This window comes from Dermacentor andersoni, chromosome 4 (assembly GCF_023375885.2).
Source record: "Dermacentor andersoni chromosome 4, qqDerAnde1_hic_scaffold, whole genome shotgun sequence".
Taxonomy (NCBI): Eukaryota; Metazoa; Arthropoda; class Arachnida; order Ixodida; family Ixodidae; genus Dermacentor; species Dermacentor andersoni.
In genome coordinates, this window is record NC_092817.1 from 7,723,471 (window position 1) to 7,748,516 (window position 25,046).

General features: G+C 44.3%; 1 protein-coding gene across 10 annotated transcripts in view; it reads right to left on the reverse strand.

Annotated features, from left to right (window-relative positions):
- The window catches only part of LOC126535577 (uncharacterized), a 33,254-nt gene extending 10,751 nt beyond the window's left edge, over positions 1-22,503 (reverse strand). Inside the window, exons 1-5 of one of the 10 annotated variants that reach the window (XR_011893774.1) lie at positions 22,314-22,477; positions 20,683-20,838; positions 18,237-18,373; positions 13,987-14,037; positions 7,671-8,377 (exon numbers count right to left, since the gene is read on the reverse strand). Coding sequence is in view for 2 of the 10 variants with exons in the window: in XM_072287731.1 (XP_072143832.1) it covers positions 13,987-14,037; positions 18,237-18,356; positions 20,683-20,831 (320 nt within the window). In the remaining 8 variants the exon portion in view is untranslated. Of the gene's footprint in view, positions 1-7,670; positions 8,378-12,782; positions 13,018-13,830; positions 14,038-14,318; positions 15,494-18,236; positions 18,376-20,649; positions 20,839-21,305; positions 21,426-22,313 lie in introns of those variants that run through there. The other 9 variants (XR_011893773.1, XR_011893776.1, XR_011893772.1 and 6 more) reach the window with 9 other exon arrangements.
- Between the last annotated feature and the right edge of the window lie 2,543 nt (positions 22,504-25,046).

The following is a 25,046-nucleotide window of genomic DNA, read 5'->3' on the forward strand; positions in this document are numbered from 1 at the left end:
GCCCTTCCCATGAAGTGCCAGTTACTTCCAGTGTTCCTCAAAGCAGCATGCTTGGCCTCTTGTCATTTTTAATATATATTAATGATATAGAAGTAGTCAGTCACCCCTTTTAAATAAAGTTGTTTGCTGATGATTGTTTTTTATTTAATGAAATACATTTCTGTGAGCCCAAACTTCTGTTATTTCAATCTCAAAATTGGCCTTCGTCGGATAATTCGAACCTCACTGGTCAGATTCGCCCAAATACAGCTGTGTTATGCGCTGAAGCATATGCAACTTACTGTGGTGAAGCATACCAAGAATGGAAAAGGGCCACTGTCACAGGACATAGCACGTGTTCCTTGATTATACAGGCATGCAGTCTCCTGTCACAGTAGGAGCACCTAGCCACCTAATAAGCATACTGGCAGCCATTCAGAGCTGCTTCTTACGTTTCAGTGGTGATTTGAGTCCTTTTTTCACCTTCCATGCATGTCTCGTATATGAGACCATTAATGAAGCCTAGTACATGTTCTTTAAGTAAATGTGCCATGCACAGAGAAGTGGAAAACAATCGTGTTTTGGGAAAGCTAGCAAAAAGGAAGGCAGTAAGTTGAAAAAACTGCGATAAGCCGAGGAGATGTTAAAAGCCAACAAAAGAGGGTGAATATATCAAACTCTGAAGGCCTGCCTATACACCTATTAGGCGTCTTGGTGCTCATACTGTGACTGGAGACTGCACATGTGCATGTACGTAAATTAGGGAACACGTGCTGTCTTGCAACAATGGCACCTTTCCCTGCTTGGTATGGTTCTATGCATAACACGGCTGTATTGCAGTGAAGCTAACATTAAGAAAAATAGTAAACTGGGCGAGTTGGTAGCTGTTGATCGTTGCAGGTGTAGCGCTAAACTGAAATGCGACCAAAGTTAATTTTAAAGGCAAATACTGCAAAGTGAAGCAATGGCATGTTTCAATGTTTCTTATGCCTTTTGTTTAATTCGACCAGTCTCAATGGTCCCGTCAGGATCGAATTAACGGGCATGCCTCATAATCAGAACTGGTTTTGGCAAGTAAAACCCCAGAAAGATGATCAAATTAATGGAAGTCGACTGTATATATAGCTCATGAGTAGAGCCACACTGTCTAAAACAGGTACAACAAGAAAACACCAAGAAACGTAAATGATCCATTGCAAATGCAGTCAACTTTCATGGCATGCGCAAATAATCTAACTTTCTCACGGACAATGATAGTGATAGTTTGCTGATACATTGGTCAGCGGCCGAGAGGATTTGCCCAGTTTATACTATTAATGTTACACACTTATGCTTATCCCTGTATATAACAGCGGTGTCATTTAGAAGAGGGCGACATGGACATGTATTGCAATGCAAAGCAAGAAAATCGTCACCTGATACACTATATTTCTGTGCTCTCTTAAGTGCTCATTAATGCATCTTCCGGTTTGGGCTATGTAGCATCTACCGCATGACAGTGGAATATGATAGACCACTCCTACAGCGCATCCGATGAACTCATCTTTGCGATTCTACCACAAACCGGCTTTTTTGTCCTTATTGGGTTAGTGGCTTTACACAAGGTGCTTAGCTTATTTGGAGCTCAAAAAACACCCGCACGTTACCTTGGCTTCCTATCTTTTTCAGGCTATGTGATATCTGGTGCATATACGGAATCACAGCGGTTTTCACCTGGTCACAGCTGCTAGCTCTTGCATTTGCACGGAGGCATCGTCTCGAACGTTCCTGTTTCAGCAGCCTTTCTGCCACCGACACCAACACGTGGTTAGGATAACCAGCCTCCTTAAGACTTGCAGCCTGTTGCTGGAAACTGGTTTTCATTAGGACGTTTTTGAAACACGTTAATTACGAAGGGTGTAAGATTGGGTTTGTTGATAAATTATGCTTCAAAGTCAGGTTAACAGCGCAAAGCCACCAGAAGGGATAGAAGAGAGAACGGAGCGCTGAACTTCCAACTGTTTATTTTCTTTTCAGAAAGCATCGCTATTTATACAGTCACACAATAGCCCACCAACCTACTTAGAACGCCACGACAAAGCCGCACAAAATTCAACATGGTGATAGCCCGAGGTGTCTGATCTCCTTGTCAGTGAGAGCGATAGAGGGGTGCTGATGCAACCATCCTTTAAACGTAGAATTTCTCCCACTTTGATTATCTCACGTGTAACACGGTCTCCGTGTTTTGCAACGATAAAACATTTTTTGAATTTCGGCCTACATCCACATGCACAGTAGTGGGCAGAAAGCCATCCCTATTAGTTAGTTATGCCCCTCTTCACCAAATTCAAATGGGCTGAATGAAATTGGAGAAGGGGTTTCTTAGCTCATGGACTGTAAGCCCAGCAAGTCCTACTATCAGTAAAGATGAACTGAAAGTCAAGAAACTGAAACGTATTGCACTTCAAAAGTCACTTCAAGAGGTCTCAAACACTGGCAAGAAATCTTAGACATCAGGACATTTTTCTAGAAAACTATTACTAGGGAAATCCAGAAACACTAAAAGATTGTTGACAAATCTAAAAGCTCGCTGGAAAACTGTTAGTCCCGTGAGGTGGTCATATATGTGCCTATCTAATTGTGCTAAATATAGGTTGCTAAAGACGGGAGCCAGACACAACCCTATGCAAATGCCTTTCTTCTGCAGATTCAGCCTATTGTTCCACTGTGCAAAGGTTGACGACATGTAAAAACACCATAATTCTAAATACCCTTCTACTGAAACAACCTGCTTCCTGTGAAAACCTTACAGCGCCATATTTGTCAATACAATCCTCGACACATTGGATAAGGTCATTGAGCAGGATAGAATAATATAATTCTTTGACCTTAGCTGAGAAGGCCTTGAAGCCCTTTTTGCCGTGAAACCTAACAAAATCAAGGATTCGTCAGAACCTTTTACAAGAAACTGGTCATCAATCTCTTTAACATTCAGCTTTGAAACCAGGTACAGGGCAGCTTGCTTCTGCCAGGTACCCCTTTCGGAAATTATGACCCGAAAAGGAACATCCTCCTTGTGCACTTACTAAAAATTACATCTCTGAGCTTTTCCTTATACCTGTGTCACACGGGCACATTTGGAAGGCCTTCCAGTCAACGGCCTTTGAAACGCCACAACTCTATCGACTCAAAGGAGTTGTCGCGCTGCTACACGGCACTTTTGAAAGGCCGTTGAGTGGTTCAGGCGTTTCTCGCAAAATTGTGTGGCGCTGTGGATCTTTATTTTCGTTTTCATGTCACGAAAAGGTAAACAACATTGAAACCATTTAAATATACTATAATTTCTTTTATGTTTGTTTATACATTGCCATACATATATGTTTAGTGTTTAAGTTGTTGAGTAGCGAAAGTGCGGCAACGTTTGCGCCGCTCGATGCGGCTGCCGTTTTGGTGTGTGTTCGCACATGTCAAGGGGCAAAAACACTTTATTGAATAATGAATGACACTCATATATAGTATTTTTAGAGCATTTGGTTTGATTTGTTCTTTCTAACCGTGAGTACGAGCACACTGTGAACGAGAGGGCATGTTCGCGCTGTTTCCGCTTCCGTTGCTCAAAGGCCATCGAGATTTCGATAGAGTTGCAGGGTGCTCCGTTGACTCGATAGACTATTGACTCGGCGGCTTTCGAAACCGCCCGTGTAGCAGCTCGAACTTGACATTTGAGTCAACTGACTATCGGTTGGGAGGCCTTCCAAACGCCCGTGTGACACGGGTATTAGTTTATCGAGATTCAACTTTCTGTAAATTTCACTTGGTTTTGCTGCTACTTTCATAAGTGGTACATCCTTGCGCTCATTGAACACTGCAGAAATTGCTTGACTGGCTTTTTCCAAGAAACATTTAAAGGAAAAAACTGCAAAACCACCCTCTTTGTCAGCTGGTATGACACACAATGAATTACTCTTCAGGTAAGACTACACATTTTACAGGTAACTTAGAAGGTTGGGGGCTTACATCATAACAGGGCATCTAAACCTCCCGAGTTCATCCTCACACCATCTTCTTGCGGGGCTCTTCTGGACACTTTACTTATGACGGACAGGGAAGTTCCGGTTTAGTCCAGCTGGTAGCTTGGGCAAATTTTGGACCGAGGCCAAGAACTTTGCACACACTGTTGGGAAGGATGAAACCTTCAGAAACGTAGACATCACTTGTTGCTTTCTGTCAATCCTTGTTCACGTGAGCCCGTAGTAGTCTTATTTGAGGTTGTCAAAGGAACTTGGTGACCTGATCAGCTAAGTGCAGGTGCCTCCACAGAAGATTCCTTGCAACGCACAGCTCATACTGATCAAACATCTGCACGCTGAGATAATCTCTGTGGAGACACGCCTGCTGAAGTCGTTTAGCACATACAATCTTCAAAATTCTTTTTCCGTGACCGACATCCGAATGGTGCGAAACCAGTAAACAACGATTTTATATCTTGTGGAAGCTGCTTGTTATGAATACAGAACCTTAGGACACACGCGCTGCTGGCAGCCGTGGCAATGAGGGCAACAGTATGCCCAGAATCCCGAGGAACATATTGAAAAAAACCTGTTGTACTAGAAATGAAATCGACAAGGGTGGCAATATGGGCTTGTTGGTCGGTCATCATGGAATGGTATCTGGGTAGTGCAGCAAAACACGGACACAATAAAAGAAAGCTAGAACTACCTGTGAGCACATATGTATGCACAAGTGCATGGTTGAATAAACTCACAAGTGTTTAATTTGTTTTCTTCTGTTGCTACTTTTTCTTGCATTTTGATTGCTACATATATTGTAATTCCCGCAAAAAGCATCAGCTGGTAGTCACCACTGTATTTTGCTATGCAATTTGTATTTTGTTATGCAATCTTAGCATCTCAGCGCGCGCCTGAAGGCGAAATTGTTGCCTAGGCAAACTATCGCCGAAGTGGAACGTTTCAGAATACGTCCCCAAGTATGTGCACAAATACTTCACTGAAAAACATTTCAGGCGTATCTTTGCTTTGTTTTTACTAAAATTTCGCAGCAACACAGCATTTCTTTACTCCAAGTTATTTTTGAATCACTAGATGTCATTATCTACGTCGTTCATACGTACTTTAGGCAGTGAAAACGGCACACCCACCTGCGAGCTTCTCCGATACCGACGTGTCTGTTATAAGGCGATGATATATATATATATTATTCTGGACAAATCGGGCGAAGCCAACATGCTAAGCATATAATGAACGATGAGTACCAACAAATGGGATCTTGTTTTGAAATCGAACTAGAACTGAAGCAAACGAAAACGCAGGTTAAGATTACGGTAGATTACGGTAGAGATTACGGTTACGGTAGAACTCATGTAGTGATTTCAATATCACTTTTCATCAGGCCTATAAGAAAGCGGCGGTCAGATGCAGCTGTATACCGATAAAGCATGTAGTTAAATTACAAATATTGCCCTTGCAACGAAGGTCGGCGCAAGCTGGCTGAGAGGGTTTGCTTACCTCCAGAGATGGCGCGTATACAAAGACACACACGCATCGATGCAGGACTTTCTAGAGGCTCCACAAATACAGCATCTATTCAATGACATTGCGTTATGCATAACGGCACCCGAAAGCTTCGAGACTCAGCTGCGTTAGTTACGCCAACTTCGAAAAGTAAACAGGAAGCTGCCATGGCACTTTTTGCAGGAAGCAGGTGGCGCTTCGTGCATCAGAAACCTAGGACAGAAACCGAAACAGAAACTAGCAAAGCCAATCTTTTTTTTTTTTTTTTTTGTAAGCGTTAATCTCGTTTTCAGCGCTCGGAAGTTATTCTATTAGTTTGTTGCAGGGCGTCTGTGTCATTGAAAGATTCAGTCCCAGTTTAAATGGTTTAAATTCTTCGAACAGTTTGTATTTTTTGCACCGCCAGTAACCAGAAGCGTTTTATAACGATCTCCATTCATAAATCGATATGTGGCCATTGTTTATTGCGTTTTGAAGAGCACTCGCTTCGTCTTTCCAACAAGACGCGTAGGTTCGGCGCTCCGATTTGCATTTAAGGTGAGCTTTTGATAGCCTTGCTTTATACATTTACGCGCTGTAGATGCGTTGTGACGCCTTTCAGTAGTTTGAGACGACGCAGAGTATAACAGCGGAGTCCGGCTGTTTACCTATAACATGATAAATGAAGCAAAACCTCGGTAGTGCATCGTAAATTTTTTCTAAACGCAATGCAGGCACCACTCGTACCGTTAAAGCATGACTTTTAAGAAGCATTTGTAGCAGCTCATTTGTCACTACGTTGGAGCGACAATATTGCTCATCTGCCGCTTTACCTTTCTTTACTGCTCCGTATTTTTGTGTATCCGGATATTTTAATTTTATGCAAACCACCCCTTCCGTGTGAAAAAGAAAGGAATTTAAGGAAAGGAAGATGCAACAGTTGCAAGTAAGGTGCAACAGTTGTGTGAAATGAATAGTGCTTTACCAACATCTGTAGTGACCTGGTGATCGTGCGCCTTGGGCGAATTCATTTTGTGTAAAAATGTGTTCCGGCTACTTAAAAAGTAAGCGTGACGTTGTGGCATCAACTGCCATCTCTCTTGTTGAATGAATTTTTGACAATACGTCATTGTCATGGTGCCGAGGCAAAACACAACTGAAAGTCACCTTGCAACCAAAACGTTGCCTTTCAACATACGACAGGAACACATAAACAAAACATTAGTGTATGCTTCAGTATACCTTATTTTTACAGCTATTTTGAGCTATAAAGCATAGGTAGTTGTGAAAATGAGAGGCAGCTGTGATGGATATAGAAGAGCATAGTATGCTTGCAATACCTAGAAATTTTTTAAGGATGAAATTTCAGTACTTGAAAACAGTGCATAAAAGTAGAGCACTGCATGGACACTTTTCCCTGGCCTGACCCGAGCCAGTACCATGCACTGGTCCACCATTGTCTAGCTCGGCTAGGTTTGTCCAGTTAGCCCTTGAGCCTCAGTGTAGCATGATCCACCTCTCTGTTATGAAGATGCCAACTGCACACGTATTTGCTAGATACAAATCTTGCTAAGCAGTTTTCCACTTGCGTTGCTGCCGACAAGTGGCAAAAAAAAAAAAAGGATTTTTGGCACCAGTGAATAATTTGCCGCCTTGTATTACTTTAGCTGTGGTCATAGTAATGCAAGCACAAAAAAAAATTTAGAAAATTCCTCAGAGCAATGAAATTAACTGACATGGAAGGAAATAAATTATGGATATACATTCACCAATTATGTTGCACGTTAAGGTGTAGTCCAACCGACTAATGGTTTCCATTTAATTTCTTTATTCATTGTTCAAGCAAGTTGAATGAAGTTCTGTAATTCATTGCATAATTACATCAGCATGAATGAATTCTTGATTGAAAGCTTTCTTCAATAAATACTTGAAGGGGGGCTGCTGCGAAATTTCTCATTGGTAAAGGGGATTTGGAAAACAGAAAAAAATGTAATGTCTCACCACAATGTCGATGGGATCGGTGGATGAACAGGCGACCAGAGTGCGGTGGCTCCGGTTTGAAGAGGGAAGGCAGGCGGCGGAAGATGGTGGTGGCGTTCTGCCCACGGGCGCAGAAACTCGCCGGTTTCGAGCAGCAGTTCACGATCGGGTAGAGTGGCAAAGCCCAGGAACGGGTTGGCAGGAGGTCCCGGTTGGGTAAGTCCTGGTGCCTCGGGTCCGCAACCTGCCAACTGTCTTGAACTCCCGGTCCGGTGGCCGACCTTCTCTTGGCGTTGCTTCTTGAAACTCTCCCTTCTTCAGCCAGCACACCTCGCTTTTCTGCCGCTCTGGTCGATTTGTCCTTTCCTGATTGGCCCCTGGAAGCTCCGTGTTTTGTTCTGATTGGATGCCTTTTCCTTTTATTTTTTTCTTCTTGTGCTGCATGCTCACGTGCTGGATGCTCTTCAACGTTGTCGTCCATCCAGTACAGAATTCGCCTCTGCACGCACATTCTTTCACGTCTGCTTCTTGTCTCTCTCCATCTGCCACACCGTGTCACGCACTACACACCACACTATATAGTACAGACATTCATATTATTACAATCTCATCGAGAGATGCTCAAAAGGCAAGCCGCCGCGAGGAAGAGATGAAGTGTGTCTGGGCTTATGGCGTGAGCGAGTGTCGGGCTGGCTTTCTGGCTCCAGTGTAAATAGCCTCTTTCATCTGTGTATTTCGTCTGTGTCTGTGCAACATTCTAGTGGAGGTTAGCGATCCCCGTCCTCGTCATGGCACTCCGAAGTGGTCGGTACATCGAGCTTGTCACCATACCTCCCGGTGACGAGACCGCATCTGCAGCGGCTTCAGCTTGTCCGACTGCTCTTATCGTCATGGTTGCCCAACATCGTGACCCTGGTCTCTTCTGTGGCCTGGAGGGACAGGACGTTGATGAATGGCTCAAGCTCTAGGAATGCACCAGCGCTAATAACAGGTGGAATCCAACAATTATGCTTGCTAATGTAATCTTTTATCTCGGCGGCACCCCACGCGTGTGACTCCAAACGCATGACGAGATAACGAGCTGGGACAGTTTCAAAGTAAAGCTACGAGAGCTGTTCAGCGACCCCTTTGGGCGCAAGGTTGCCGCGAGAAAGGCTTTTGCGCCTCGTGTCCAGACATCTACAGAGCCATACGTTTGATACATCCTAGACGTCTTGGCTCTTTGCCACAAAGCCCACGATACTATGTCTGAAGCAGATAAGGTGGCTAAAAGGCATCGCCGACGACGCTTTCAATTTTCTTGTTTTTGGCAACGTCTTTCCTATCGGCGCCATGATAAATAAATGCCGTCGCCTTGAACAAGCTAAGAGCCGCCGTATCACACACCACATCACGCAGCTACCCAACACTGCTGCTACGTCGACATGTGAGGGTCGAGCACATCAGACGACCACCTGTGATGACCTAACCCGTATTGTTTGCCGCCAGCTCGAGGCCACCTGTTGGCCAGCCTTCTCCGCGACACCTTCCAACCCGCCAGCAACCACAATTGCCAGGATTCAGGCCCTTGTCAGACAGGAATTTGAGAACATGGGTCTGAACTCTGTGTTCAACGACTCAACCCAGCGTTCCCCCGTTCTCTAGCGGCCCTCCTCGTCCCCGACACTCCTTTTCTGCCACATATCGCAACCCGTCCAAATGGCGTACCCCTGATGACAAGCCGATCTGCTTCCACTGCTGTTGCATCAACCACATCGCTCGTCACTGCCGCAACCAATGGCCACCACCTCCTCGGCCATACACCTCCGCTTATTCCTGCACCTTTGGACCTACTGTTCCCTATGCCACCTGCCTAGAACCCACTGCCGCTGTTGCCCCACCTCCGAACCTTCGCTACAGCCACTCGCCCTCACCTCAACGCCATCAGTCTTGTTCGCGCCAGGCCCGTCGCTTCTCCTCGCTGCCTATTGCCTCCTGGATGCAGCCAAAAAACTAGGCACTACAGCTTCTGGAGGTGAAGCTGTGTTGTCGACCCTGCCCTCAAATTCTCTGCTCATGTTACCTATGAACCAAAACTTTCTTGACGTTGACGGGTATCCTGTGTTAGGTTCGACCAGCGGGGGCTGGCGATCTTCGAGGAAGGGACCGACGGAAAGGCGCCACCAGGTCTGCTGTGACGACTCGCTTTGAAAGGGTGACCAGAGGCAGTCCCCAGCCCATCGGCGCCACCACGGCTGTGGCGGCGACTGGTTTTGTTAGGAGGACAATGCGCCGCGTCCCCAATGGAAGGGCACCGAGATGGCTAGACACAGTGGGCGGAGCAAGTGTTGTTAGCGTGTACACCGTCAAGGTCTGCTTGGAGCAGGGGAGCTCCTGGAAGATATTTTGCGGTGCCGTCTCATGCAGCTTAAAACCCGTCTCACGCGTCAGTCAATAGACAGATGCGGCGGCCACTGACTGCAGGGTCAACTCTGGGATAAAGAGGCGCCTGCTCGGGTCAAGCACAGTGTCTGCGAAAACCCTCTCACCTTGGTGTGGTCAGTGCAACCTGTGCAGAAGTGAGTGCGTAAACCCTCCCCCTCAAAGGCGGGTTGGTTACGATGACTTTGGACGCTCCGAATTGGTCGGCGAACTGCTGTTTTCCCTCACCTAGGGATTTCGGGAGGACAGTGTATTTAAGGAGCCGTTGGCGGCTCCTCAGGGTGCATTCCTTTTTCAGTCATGTTAGACTGATGAACTGTAACATTCTCATGCAGATACTGTAAATAAATCCCAGATTCCTCGTTCTTGATGAGAACAAGTCTCTCCCTTCAACAACGTCCTCAGTGTGGATAAGTTCGATGACCGCATGGGCCAGCTACCATCTATTTCATGCCCGACTCCAACCATTACACCTGTCACTGCACTCATCAATGCAGGAGCACATCTTTCTATTATGAGTGCTGCCTTCCGACGACGACTGAAAAAGCACTTCACCCCAGCGTCGGCACGCGTTGGTCGCGTTGCGGATGGCGGTACTGTGCCTATCATCAGCATATGTACGGCATGTGTGATCATCGCCGGCTGCCACACTCCTGTCCTCTTCACCGTGATTGCTCATTGCCCCATGACCTAATTCTCGGACTCGATTTTCTCTCTGCGCATTCTGCTCTTATTGACTGCTCTGCCAGTACCCTTTGCCTTGAGTTGCCTATTCTCGTAGAACCTTCTAACGCACCCCAGTGCCGCTTACGCCCCACCTGCTTTATTTGCCTGCCACCGAAGTCAATAGCCTATATTGAACTGTTGTGTTGCCTACCTGTTCCTGATGGCGAGTACCTCATCACTCCGCTGCCCAACATTCCACTACAGTATGATATCACCGTGCCTCACAGCATTCTGACTGTTACTGCTAACCGTACTCGCATGCCTATCTTTAACTTTGGACTGGGAAAGCAAATCCTACTGCAAGGTATTTGCCTTGTCAACGTTGATTGTCTCGGCGACCATCACGTAGCAGCTTTATCAACCGATGGTTCTTCTGAGCTTAGCAGGCCCCTCGCACCAGCCTCGGGCACCGATGCCAACATAATGAAAATGGTTGCGGTGGACCTATTCTCTGCGCAGGCTGACAACCTTTGCCAAGTATTATCGTCCTACCGAGATATTTTTTACTTCAAACGATCGCCCTTTAGGCCAGACGCTCGCGGTCCAGCATCGGATTTCTACTGGCGATGCTACGCCTATTCACCGATGACCGTATCAAGTTTCTGCATCGGAACACCGAGTAATTCTAAGTGAAGTGAACAAAATGCTAGATAAAAACATCATTAAGCTTTCTTCGAGTCCCTGGCCGTCACCTGTGGTTTTGGTTAAGAAGGACGGCACGTGGAGTTTCTGTGTGGACTACCGTCATCTGAACAAAATTACTAAGAAGGACGTCTACCCGCTCCCAAATATAGACGGTGCCCTTCACTGCCTCCACGGTTCCAGCTATTTCTCTTCTGTTGATCTTCGTTCTGGATACTGGCAGATTGCTGTTGGCGATATGGACAGAAAAAATATGCTCATTCAGCTTAGTAAGTTTAAAAAAGTAGGGTACGCTGTTCACTCCATAAAGAAATGTTTTGCGTTCCTGGTTCATTGGCCTTGAGACGAAATTGCCCTCGCTGTACAGAACTATGACATGGTTGAACTTCAAAAGTTCCTCCCATGAGAATGCAAAGAAGCTCTCCAGTAGGACGGGTGCACTTGTCCAATGTGGCTATCACTAATATTACCCACAGTCAAGATTCTATGGCACATATGTTTCTTTGATTAACAAGGCCAACGTAAAAGCAAGATGTGTGTTTTTACACCATAGATCAGCAGCACATAAGCTCCACCTTAAATGTGATTGTTCACCTAAATCTGCCTGCATTTGGAAAGTTAGTGCAAACCTTAAAATTAAATTAGATTGTGGGGTTTTACGTGCCAAAACCACTTTCTGATTATGAGGCATGCCGTAGTGGAGGACTTTCGAAATTTCGACCACCTGGGGTTCTTTAACGTGCACCTAAATCTGAGTACACGGGTGTTTTCGCATTTTGCCCCCATCGAAATGCGGCCGCCGTGGCCGGGATTCGATCCCACTACCTCGTGCTCAGCAGCTTAACACTATAGCCACTGAGCAACCACAGCGGGTAGTGCGAAACTTCTGTGCTGTTGGCACCCAATTTCAAAGTGTTTGCCCAGCCCTGTGCACTGTAACTTGATGGTTCCAAATTGCTGGTTTTTAGGCCCCCGCCCAACTGGTTTGTTGAAATAGATGTTAAAACGAATGACAGCTACAATTGCCTGGACACTTATGAGATTCCACTGTAATTTCAGTGGTGTTCACGGCAACAACAGATTTGGTGAAGTGAGGGACAGGCAGAGTGTTAAAGAGGACTGTGAAATCCATCAAACAGTTATGTTGAGCTAACAATGTGGACTGATTGTATAAGGCGAGCAAGCTGCCAAGAATTGCTAAGCTTGATGTGCAGACCTCATTTCTTAGGCAAATAAACTGTGCAATGTCTTGTTTTATTATTGATGACTGCTCTGCCAGTCTGCCTGAGTTGTCATTTTTTTGTATTTATCATAAAGCAGGCACTTTCATGTTTTTGTAGTTGTGTGACACAGAGTCATTTGTTTCTTACAGCTGTCATCTTCTCGGAAGCAGGCGCTCATGCTTGGAGACCTGCAGAGCACGAACTGCAGCATGTATGCCGAAATAAACAGCTATTGCCTATTTAAAATAGAACCAATGTAAGGCAAGGCCCCTTTTTTGCTGTACTGTGCTTGCGAATTGCAAAGCAATGATAAGACACAATGTAGAAAGAAACATTTTCTTTTATTTGGCGGACATTAGAGTGGCATCAAAAAAAAAAAAAAAAGACTATTGAGCAGCCCCAAGTCAGTCACTACACTAAGTAGCTCCACTGCAATTCACATGACCTAGGAATCCCAGCCATACAACCAAATGATTATTCGTATAAGTGACGATCAAGATCATTCTTCACTTGAATGCCACGGAGCGCTGTTCAGTAACAGCAGTCAGTTTGTGTCTCTGCAAGCAGGAATATTAATTCGTGTTTTGGTTATTGGTGACATAACGAAATTTAGTTTTCTGGCCCATCAGATGTTTGAATCAGAAATTACTTTTCCAAAGATGTACACCTTGTCACCGGTACATGCAGGATGATTTGCGGTGGCCAGAGACTTTTGAGTGGGACTTCGGTATCAATGGAGGTATAATGTGTGTGCATGCTTCAGTACAAGGGAGATTGGAGGCAGCATCAAGGCAACCTATAGGCACTGTATGAAAAATTTTGAAAGCCATGCTATTTGCTAATGCTCTTCTGCCCTCTGCACTTGATAGAATACTTTCCAGGTTTAATTTCAGTCAGAAAAGAAATTTAGTATTTTCTGATGCTACCTTGACATGCAAACAAGTTTTTGTCATGTAGGGGGAGGGTTAGGTTAAACTACAACACAATTTATCTATAAGTTTTTCAGCGTCCTATTTCATGTGTGGTACACTTTCTTTAATTTGGCTTGCAGACCTGGCAGTCGCATAGTCTTGGGCCAGGGATGACTGGATGGGAGAAGACAATGAGGGATACTGTTCATTGTTTAATATGCGCTTGTGTACTATAATATGTAAAAATAAAGAAACGAGTGATATTTTTATGCTTCAAGCATTTTGCAGAGTGAAGTAAAGTTATAACGAATTTTTTTTTTTCTCTCTAAGAGATGAGAGAAGATGGTGTTGCTTGCTCATGATGTTGCTGGGATACCCTAGTACCTAGCTCATAACTCTTTAGTGCAGTGAAGATCACCAGGTAGAAACCACATCAGTAAGAGTTATGAATCTTCAGCATGAAAGTAAATTAGTGCTTTATTTTATTGGATACGTTCCCCTTTTGGAAAGTTCTGTGAACAAAATGAAAATTTGCAAAAGGAACAAATAAGAATTTGGAACAAGCATGCTATCAACACAACTAATGCAGAAGCAGAATTTAGTCACACTACATACCAATAAGGACAGTGTAGGTGTGAGAACGTTGCTGATACTTTCCTTTTCCACCTATGACAAAGGAAAAAGTATACTTCAGTAATTCAGATGAGAACACAATTCTTGTTACACCAGGTGTGGTGAGCCCGGGAGACAGCAAGAGCCACAGGAGTCCTGGACTAAGGGCGCCTCCCACACAAGCAGAAAGACGCCCGCTTTTCCTTTATTTTTTTTTAATAAATGTTTTTCCTTCTCCTTCTTATAATGTTCTTTAATACAATGGTTTACCTCACTTGGAGGCAGTTTTATCTCTGGAGCTCCTATCTGAATACATGGGAAAAGAGAAATAGTTTTTCTCTGAAGCCAGTAAAAGAATTCGATGAGGTTGGTTACATGCAAAAAAAAAAAAAGCTGAAATGTAGCGACTGTTCTAGGGGGCAATTTTTTGTGGCAGGAAATTTTCAAAATTGTGAAATTAAAAAGACTTCCGTATGAAGTTTACAACTTGATACAAAAGCTATGACATTGTAAACTTCGTGCTTATATTTTTTAAGCTTAATGACTCTCAGCAATTTTTCCTAAATATTCAAGGTCCTAAATCAAAATTATGCAGCCTAGAATGACTAAATTTTATCTTTTTCTCTCAAATGCAACAAATTTCATTGAAATTATTCCAGTAGTTGTCTCAAAAGCATTTCTGCATTTTACATGTATTTGAATAAAGAGATTAGAGTTGGCACTGAACTAAAGCATCCTCCTCAAGGTATGCACATCATTTCTGGCCGTAAGGCCAGTTATCAGTCGACACTCTACACTATAAAAGAGAATTGCCTTTTTTTACACTTTTCCAGCAATGCCAACTTAGTAGCATGCTTAACTGAATGCAGCTAGGAAGAAGGAAATTTGACAATTTTTAGTTTATGTGCAGAGTTAATGCATTTGTATGTCACTGAATTTTGGCCTTCATGAGCATTCATATCCTTGAATTTTCTTTCAATGTTGAATCGAACATTTTGTACAATACCTGAAGCAGCCATCAGGCCACTAAGCAACGTAAGGGCAAATAAGAACTTCATGTGGAAGCACTTAAAAGGGCTGTTCAATTCACCTGCGCAACTGTCAACCAGTTAACGGAGGTTCACGAGAAGTTCAGAAATTGTGCAGCTTGTTTCTGCGGTGCAGGCACAGCGCAACACTCGAAACGAATGCCAAGGTGCAGATGCGGTGCAGGCGTTATGTTATGCCTGATTAATGTGCACAGAGTGCGTACATTTGAAAGATCGTGAACTACAAGTATTATCAGCTTGTGGGCCTAACTACAAACCACACCTGTACACACATCAGACGTGCGTAAGCGGGCTTCTAATGGCGCTTGCGCCCATGTGCTGGACTGTCTGCTGCACTGCTGCGTCGCACCTGTACGCCTGCACCAAGTCGGCACCGACAGCGGAGTAGGTGCAGCAAAATGAACCAGCCCTGCACCTTTTGAAATGAACGGAGTGGTTCAGCAGGCGCCATTGCTGCACCACTGGAACGAATGGCAGGGTGCAACACCTCGTGAACTGGTTCAGGCGGTGCAGGCGAATCGAACGCACCAAAAGTAAAGCACATTCAGGGGCGCTATAACATAAAATGATTTCAAACTGTTTTGATTCCAATCTCCTGACATCAAATTAACGTAACCACCGGCGCAAGCATTGGGCAGTGACCTGCAGCGTGGTCTGAACAACCCAATCAAACACTCTCCTCGTTTATAGGAGGTCACCTTTGTTCACTTTCAAAACCAATAACATTGCCTACACTCAGTGGTTTTTCTTATCTAATTGGCTGACAAGAGGCGAGGGGTACGGTCTAGTGGAGGGGGTTTCGATGGGGCTGAGCCAGCACAGTGAAAACAGATAACCGCATGAAGAGGGTGGTGCTGGCTTCTCCGATTGGTCTGCTTCACCTTACTTAGCTTGCGGTGGCTGGTTGAAAATCGCGGTGACTTGCAACAGAAGGATAAGAATGCTGCTAAAATGGATCCTCAGCAAGACAGAGTTGGCAGAGTGATGCTGTATACATGCCGCAAGGGCTCGATAACGTTTTACTGCCATGCAAAAAGGTTTATCATGTGCAAATAAATACATGCTGACCGGCAGGTGCGAGTAGCGAGGGCCTGAGCGATCGGCGGGCAGCCATCTTATATTCCTTTCAGAACGGGGCAGTCTCTGGCTATGCAGAAAAATTTTCAGTTTTGTTCGGCATGTTAATGCTTTTTTTTTTCGCGTACACGTCACTTTGATGCAGTGAGTTTTTGCAGTTTTGTGAGGTCGCGTGACAGCCAGGCGAGGTGGGTATTGCCCAAAAACATTGAACCAATAGCAGAGGGCTAATGGTGAAAAGGCGTTGAATCAGGAATAATTATTTTTCTTTCGTGCGGTTTAATCATTCATAATCATTGTGTACATGTATATCAGATGGAGAGCCATCACGGTTTTCGTGACGTCGCGTGACAGATGGGTGAAGTTTGGAGTGGCCTGAAAGAGTTTAGACCAATCGTGGTGGGCTGATTGCAGAATTGGAATAGAAAAGTTTGGAATCATTTTATGTCATAGCACCCCAGGATTCTACAGGGGGCCATAGAATGTAGACTTCCATGCAAAGATGGCCAACCTCGCAAGGTTCACACGGATGACGTAATGAAGTCAACCTAAGCTGATCTCAACCTCCCAAAGTGATGCGACATTGGTTGGCTGTTAAAATTTTTTAGCTATGGCAATGGCAACCTCATGGACAAATTTGAGGTTGAGTGAGGTCGAATGCTCGGTGAGGTTATATTTCACAGCAGCGGATGTGCACATTTCCACCTCATGAATAAATATGTGGAAAGGTTTATGATTTTACTGATATGAAGGGGTAATTATTTAATACAATAGCCCCAGGCAGGAATCTGGAAGTGGGCTTCACCCCAAGCCACCTGAGGCTTTGTTTTCAGTTTGCATAGACAGCTCTCATCACATATGAACCATAGGTGTACATTTCTTTTGCTGTACTTCAGATGTGTGACACCACCGCAGTTGGATATCTTGCATCGGCCTGTATCCTCTGACCTTACTTTTAAAAGACAGTGAGTCACACGCCAAACTTCTTCCTCGTCAAGTATTCCTGCTCTAAACTAACAAATGACAGTTGCTGCCTCTCATTCAGTGTTGGCCAAAGACACCTAGCCAGAATCTTGGTACTGAATAATGAAACTACGCAAGACAAACATTCTTTTTTTTGGTATGGTGCCTGTAGGCAACAATCGTCAATAAAGGGTTAATGAGAAACAAATTAAAAACTGAAATACAGTAGAAGCTCGTTGATACGATCTTCACAGGAACTGGAAAATAAAGTGTACCATAGGAAAATCGTATTATCCAACATATTATCCAACCAAATCGGATTTTCGGGAAAAGAAAAAAAAAACTTAACATTTCGAAAAACGTATTAAGCAGAATCGTATCGAGGTTCCACTGTATAAAAAGAAACGACACTGAAGCTTGTCACAATTTTTTCTAGAGTTTAGAAGTCTAGGGCCTTGATTTAACGCAAGAAATGAATAGTAAAAAATATCATGTAAGTACCGCTTTAAAGTTCAACATCTTGATACGTATTTCTGCACATTGAGACGTAATATTTACCGAAGCCATAAGACTCTTAACAAAGCATGTTTCACAGTCTTGCAGGCAAACCAAACATTTACAGTGGTGCACCTTCAAATGGTGCAGTCAATTCTATGGACCTAATGCTTGCATCTTGCACACCTGCTCAAGCCAGAGGCAGGAAACTAGGACAACCTCCAAAACACTTCAATTATCTCTTTCTGAAAGAGAGAAGTGTGTTTTATCCAGCAATTCTTGACATAGCCAGACTGGTCTAAAGGTAAATTGACAACTATGTTCCTCACGAAGGCCTGATTCACACAGGTGTTATCGGCCCCATCACGGTACACGCGTCTGTCAGGACAGAGCATTTCCTTGCCGATTTCTCCGCAGAAACAAGACGCTATCGACATTTGCTGATGCTCTAAACATCATCAGTATCCTATGTTAGAGGAGAAAATGGTGTGAAAACCCTCTATTTTCACAGATACAGGTTCCGTAACATTTGGTGCCGAGACATGACAGGATGGTTCAAATGTGTGAACCAGAATTAACTTACAATGGCACTTGAACCCACCTGCCAACTGTGTTCACAGCAGTCTACACATATTGTCAACCCACGTGACGTTTCTGTGGCCAACATACCATGGCAGTTGTGCCAGGATGACTGTGGACGCAGATGGCAACGTGCCCAAAGCATTCTCGCCTTGAGCTAGCATTGCAGATGCAGCCAAGGAGCGCCTGCTGCATAAATCAGTCTTGTGTCTGGAAGCGTCCACAACCTCTATGAAAGTGTTACAGAGGAAAAGAGATGCACCAAATATGTTTACTGAATATTTACAAAAGCTGTAGCAGCTGACAAGATAGTAGTTAGCACGCAAAATCCAAAAGTGTTCCCTTTTTCATCAGCCTTTTAAAATATGCTCTCTAGATCACTAGACTATCTAAAGCAGGAACAATCGATCGATCCTCTTCAAAAAAGACAATACAGCACTGACATGGATACTCACATGAATGAGCCCACTTCATGTGTCGACCACTCGAATCTGTTTTAAACACAGGCCTATTTCCAAAGCTCCAACTGCAGTGCACTTGCTTTTATGAGATATGTAAATTAATTTGGGTTAGTTGATGGGTCTTAAACGAATGCACAGTGCAAAACAAAATATATATGGAAGTGACAATGTGGACAGAACAGTCTTCCAACTGTTTCTATTAGATCATAACCTCCCTATATCGAAGCAACATATAGGGAACTGACAGTTAAAGTGAAAAAAGTGCCAGTCCTGATTACACTCCCTTAGGCATTCACATATTTTTCAATGATATCCCATTCATGCACTGCGTGCACAAGAGACAATTTAAATATGACAAGCCTTTGGTGTAACTTAGAATGATCAGGGGTTCCCTGCAGTGCGATTAGGTGACAAGTTTGGTTCAGTACATATTGATTGGTTTCATTGCATGGTATTTATATAATTGGTATTTTTACAAAATATTTCGCCTACTGCCAAATGTGAAATTTGAGTGCAGCTCTATACATGTTTCCATTTCGCAATATATTGGCTAGCATGGACAATCTGTCTCGTGTGGCACTTTCGCAAACAAAGTGAAGTGTGGCACGACTGCGTTGCTAATTGGAAGACCACGAGAGCAGCACATGGGTGATGCGTGGGCGCAATTCACAGCAGCTGCCGCAGACAGACCTCTGCTCATGCAGCGCTTTGTTTCCATACAGATGATGCGCACTAGTGTGGTATAAAGGCATCCAAGATTTTCCTTCCTAGGAAACATCTAATGAAGCAATAGCTCCTAAGAAGGCCACTATCCAAAATAATCAAGAAAGGAATAGAGAAAAATGTCACAGAAAATCACATCAAACTAGGTCGGAGCATCAAAAATTGACCAACATTCTAGGCCTTGCCCTTGGGAAAAGTCTTGCAGCAAGGTTAATTGAGCACAAATGATATGCAGGTATTCTATGGAGTGATGTCAAGGCTCAAACACTGAGCTCTGCTCTTCTGCAGGACCTTGGTGATGCACATTTTAAATGCCATTCTTCTGGCTACTATGGTTTCCAGGAAAATTGGTCATCCTTAAGAGGACAGGACACCACCATAGTACATTTTCAGGCATATTACTTGCACTAGCATACAAAACAATTAAGGCCTACTGACAATGAACAATTGCGGCAGGACACAATAGCAATGACAGTATTTGGCAGGGTGTTTAGACAACAGACTAAAAAGAGTGGACTGGAGGTGAAACCAGTTCTTTTGGTGAAGTATTTAGCTCGGCTTTAAACAGTGCATTGCTTGCATATAGGGTAACATACTTGTCATGTGCAATTTTGTAACAGTGTACTTATGATGGAAAATTCTGATCAAAACCACACAGTGGCATGGTGAGACAAGTGGACAACACAGTGGTTTTAAAGCATTGTTTCGTGCTGAGTACTAAGTAGCAAGTTCGGTATTCCCACACAGCAGCCAGGTTAATGAGATCAAAAATGGGAATAAAATGTCAAACCAGGTGACAAAGCATGAAGCAAGACCTATAAAGTTTCAAAGTTCTTTGAGTCGTGTGTGCACCTTGTTGGCAAATGTGTGAACTTTCGACGCAGAAAAAATGTCATTGGAAACTTGTCAAAGATAATCACTTGTTTATCAACAAAGCGAGATTTTATCACACAAAAGTTCAAAAAAGCCTGCTTAAAAAATGAAAAACACCAGTAATTTTGACCTTCTCTTACATTGTACACCCTGTGATTAAACTGTCTATGGCATCTCTAGCATGTCATGCGGACCAACACCTAGACAAGAGACAATGCCAGCAACTGCTGCAGAATAGGCGAAAGCAGAGAAAACAGTGATGGCACGAAACAGGCTGTAGCATTACAAAAAGTAAATGCACAAGTTTGATGACAAATGATAAAAAAAATACAATTCAAAGCCCTTCCACTATGTGAAGATGGAAGACCAGCTGAAGCTGTACTTGTTGACAAGTATATTGACTTATATATGGTTAATTGCTATATTGATTAAATAAAGAAACATACACACAACTTCGTTATCTTTGATATTCTATTTACTTTGTCACCATGGTAACCATTGCTTTGTGGTCACTGTGATATACTGCAATTGGTCGCCGATGCTTTCGTGCCCACTCCTGCTTCTGTTTGCAAAGGTGATCCTCACGGGCACGCTGTTCTTCATCGGTCACAGAGCAGCTATCCGACATTACGGATCTGCAGACAAGACTGGTCTGGCTATAGCAGCTGCCCGTTGCCTTCACGCTGATGCTCACACCGGTGCTCTTAACATGCACATCTTTCTTCTTCAGTACGGACTAGACGCGTCCTGGCCATAACAGGACCAAAGTAAAACTGCTGATAACGTCGCTAAGCAATGTCGACTTCACAAGAAAACGAGGCGCAGACATTGGTGGGTACACAATGACGTTTTACTATTCTGCCATACACTCCAGAGCCACTGAGCACTGCTGGCGCACAGCAGGCTACTGTGGATTCAATTTTGTCGACGAAACTTTTTTCTACACACCCTGTCGATGTATGCACTGTTGGTCGTGGTCAGAACCTAGCCATATACAGCTTCGCTGTAAAAATAGCAGGGGAAACGGAAGCAGACACGTTGAATGCATCACTAAGGAATGCAGCAAGCAAAAAGATGCAGTTTCTGCAGCACACGCCATGACCTTGTACAGCTTGTGGCAACAAAATGCAGCACAAGCAGATAGCTCAATCACTTCGCAGTTGTTCTAGCCTTGTGAACTGGAGCAACTGGCTTTCCTGTCCAGGAAGCACGGGCAACGACACTGCACACATGTTGGTAATATCAAGCTTTGATGCAGACATAGTAATGTGTGGTGAGGAATGAAGTGTAATCTTTGTTTCCACTTCTGCATGAATTTTGTGGAAGTGCTGGAGGGTCAAGGTTTTATACAGCTATTAATTTATGTATGTGGTCTAATAAACCATTGCAAAGTGAATGTGTGGCATCAGCAACAGATAGCCAGGCACTATCACGAAAAGAAGCAAAATAATGCTAGTGTACTGGCAGGCATTCAGAGCTATTTCGCATGCGGTTGTAGCGGTCTGAGCCCTTGTTTCGCCCACATAGAGCGCCCCGTATATGAGCTAGACATCGTAACAGCCGGGATTATTAATTACCCTTGCACACAAGCACCTCAGAAACGCTACGAATCTGCACCACGTAACCAATATCAGTGTTCCTGTACAGCTTTCACAAAGGTCTACTGCTATGAAATTGCATGACGGCCATTTTTCTTTAGCATACATTTCTTCCGTATTCATCCGCAGGGCATGGTGTTTTGCCAGTGTGGTTGTACAGTTCTCACAACGATCTACGGCTCAGATTGCATGGCGACGCAAGTTTTAGTACTTACACATACAGAGTACAAGATTTCCATTCCCACGAACCTCCAAGTGTGCTGTATTCTCAGTTACATTAAGAACTAATGCATCGGCACGGCAGTTAGTTCATAAACTGTTTCCGTTCCCGCGATTCCCCTAAAGTGTGTGGTATGCTGACCTTGATCAACGATACTAATGAACAATGCATCGGCACGACGTAATGCTTTGCCACTAAAGTCATCCGAGAAGACACCTCACTTCCAAACGTATCCCCTTGCGACTATAAAATTCAATATGCTACCGTCGAAACAAAATAGCAACAAACTCACCTCGGACGCGGCTTTTTCGTCTTGCCGCCCACGCATCCTGTCGATTCTGTGCTGCAAGCTCGGCTAGGGACAAACAGAGCTAACAGCTTTCTTCCCCGTAGTACCTAGGCGAAGAGAAATTTTGAGCACCAAAAGTCCCCATATTTCTCCCTCGCAACGACTGCTCCTCGCGCGTGCGCAGAAAGAGCGGTGAAATCCATTTTCGATGTGCTCGTGTACAAAAATCCCTCACTTGATCTGATCCTAGGTGCCTAGGGACAGCATCATTTAGGGATTTTTGAGAAGGCGCGATGCTGGCGCCGAGCGTCGCCGTGGCGAGTTCGTGCTCGGCGTGATCCTTCTCTGGACCGCGCGTTGTTCAACATTGCTCATGTACTTTCTTTATTCTATGATGTAATCGTGCATGCGTTGCTTGTGTGTTGGTTGTAGGTTCTGTGTTACTTGGCGGAAAGCCATGAGTAGTGGCGGTGCGGCAGTGCGGCTTTGGCCTCGATGAGTTCTGGCACGACAGAATCTACGTTGTGTGACCCGTGCTTTCTTGAGAACCCGGCGGTGGTGACAATTGAAATATCGAAGTGGCCTAGCGCCTGGGCAGCGAAGTTCTGCGAACCGCGATGTGGCGTCGCCGTGTCAGACTTTGCTTAACGGACATCGAGGGATGTGCTGCTCGCTGCAAGTCATGCAAAATGCAACTGCGTCGACCGCCCACTGTTCAGCGCTGAATGTGTGTTTGGTGTGCTGTGCTTGAAACGAGTGGTGCAGCCGTGCAGCGGGGGTAGCAGAGGAGCAGAGTGGCTTAGGGGCTCCGTTTGCGCGTTCACAGACATGTCCCGTCTTGGTCGCATTAGCGCCTGTCGCGGGACTGTCGTGTGCTAGCTCCTTGCCTAGTATGAAGTTTACGACGCTAACACGCAGCATGTTCACGTTTTTCCGCGCTATATGTCATTTGCATGACGGCCGAGTTGAAAACGAGACATATAAAATTACTTTCTATTGTGGAAGTTCTGGAAGTCTTATTACGCAAGGAGTGCGAACGTAAACATAAACACATATGTGTGTCTAAAATTTTGAATTACCTATAATACCCTTTACGACTGATAAGTGGGCTACACGGCCTGTGTGAATCAGCTACCGTATGTTGCGACACTTCCGTGTGGTAGACTGATGCATGGTGCGCGTTTATTTCTGTACTGTTGTAAAAACCATTTGTTTATTCACTCAATACAAATGTACGGTTTCTTCGCCGCAGTACATTTTAGTTACGCGGTGAAGCATACTAAAAGTGGGAGGGGGCCACTATCAGCCAGCATAGTATGTCCACTTAGGCGACCTGAGAGGCGGCGGGTTCGCGAGCGTATGATTAAAGAACTCTTATTATGTCCAGTGACAGTGGCCCCTTTTCACTTTTAGTATGCTTCACCGTACATTGCTTAGGCTTCACCGCGAAATATTAGTGTATTGCGAGAAAGATAATCCTAAAAAGCCTAATTATGCAAAGTTTCTATTGTAGCTTGCTACACCGCAATACAGGGGTGAAAATTAGCGTCATGCAGTAAAGCATACTAAGAGTGGAAAGGGCACATAGGTTTACACTGTGCTCATTATCTTCAATTGTGACCTAATTTGCAAGTGCATCTGTGCTCGTGGTAAGCTTTATTGACAATTCTTTGTACATCACAAATTCATATTGCAGGGAAGCTTACTAAAGCACATTCGCCATTATGGTACGTGTTATTCACCTTCAATGCAGGAGCACAATGCGGATTCTTGCCCCTGCTTTTTGCTGGACTGCACATGCTCATTGAGAATTGATTCATTGTTCATAAGTGCACTGGTACTTTACTCTAAACTGGAGGGCTCAAGTTAATATGGAAGCACAATTTTTATTAAAGGGACAAGATGTTGCCGAGATGGTTGCAGCACAGCTTTTTTTTTTCTTCCAGGCACCTTTTCTACTTGAAGCTTCCATTGCAGTGTTTCGAACCTCTTTGAACCAGCACATAGTGTATATAAAAATTGGACACTGATTGGGAATATCACCTAAGTTCATGCCTATATATAAAAAGATGTAGCAAAGTAAAAAGATGTAGCACGACCAGACAAAATAAAAGAAGGGGGTGGGCTGTAGCAATACTAAGTGTTAAATGGTGCTTTATCCTTTTCCTTGAGTTTTCTTTCTGTTTTTGTGCTTTTTATGGATCCTCCGCAGTAACCATGCGAGTGCTGAGCTTGAGCTTGTTGGTTTCAAGTCTCATGGTTGTTACTAACAGAACAGTGTGATAAACGAACAAGGGCTTGGAGGCATCGGCTCACCTTGCTTTCCTCATGGTGCTGCTTCATAAGCACCGTGAGCATCCAGGCCAACTAGGAAGGGAGGTTTGTTGCAATTGCTTCTGAACTTTATTGCCACCAAACCAACAGTGCTCTCAGTGACAGTTTTTGGACAGTAGAATGCTTGCACCCAGCAAAGTCTTAAGAAGGAAGCATTCAGGATGTGCAAAATGGGCTTTTGAAGCTGGCAGCATTACTGAAGGGGCTTTGCCCATCTGCCCTCTTTATGGATACACGAAGATGATTTCCTCTTTAAGAGGGATTGTTTCAGAGGTTGTTACATGGCAACAGTGTTGGGTGTTTAGTAGCTTGTCTTTGCCCACTGTTAATAACCTGTTCCTTCTCCAGTGCCCCTGTGAAGTGCCTACTTTTTGGACACAATGTGCTCTCCATGCATGCATG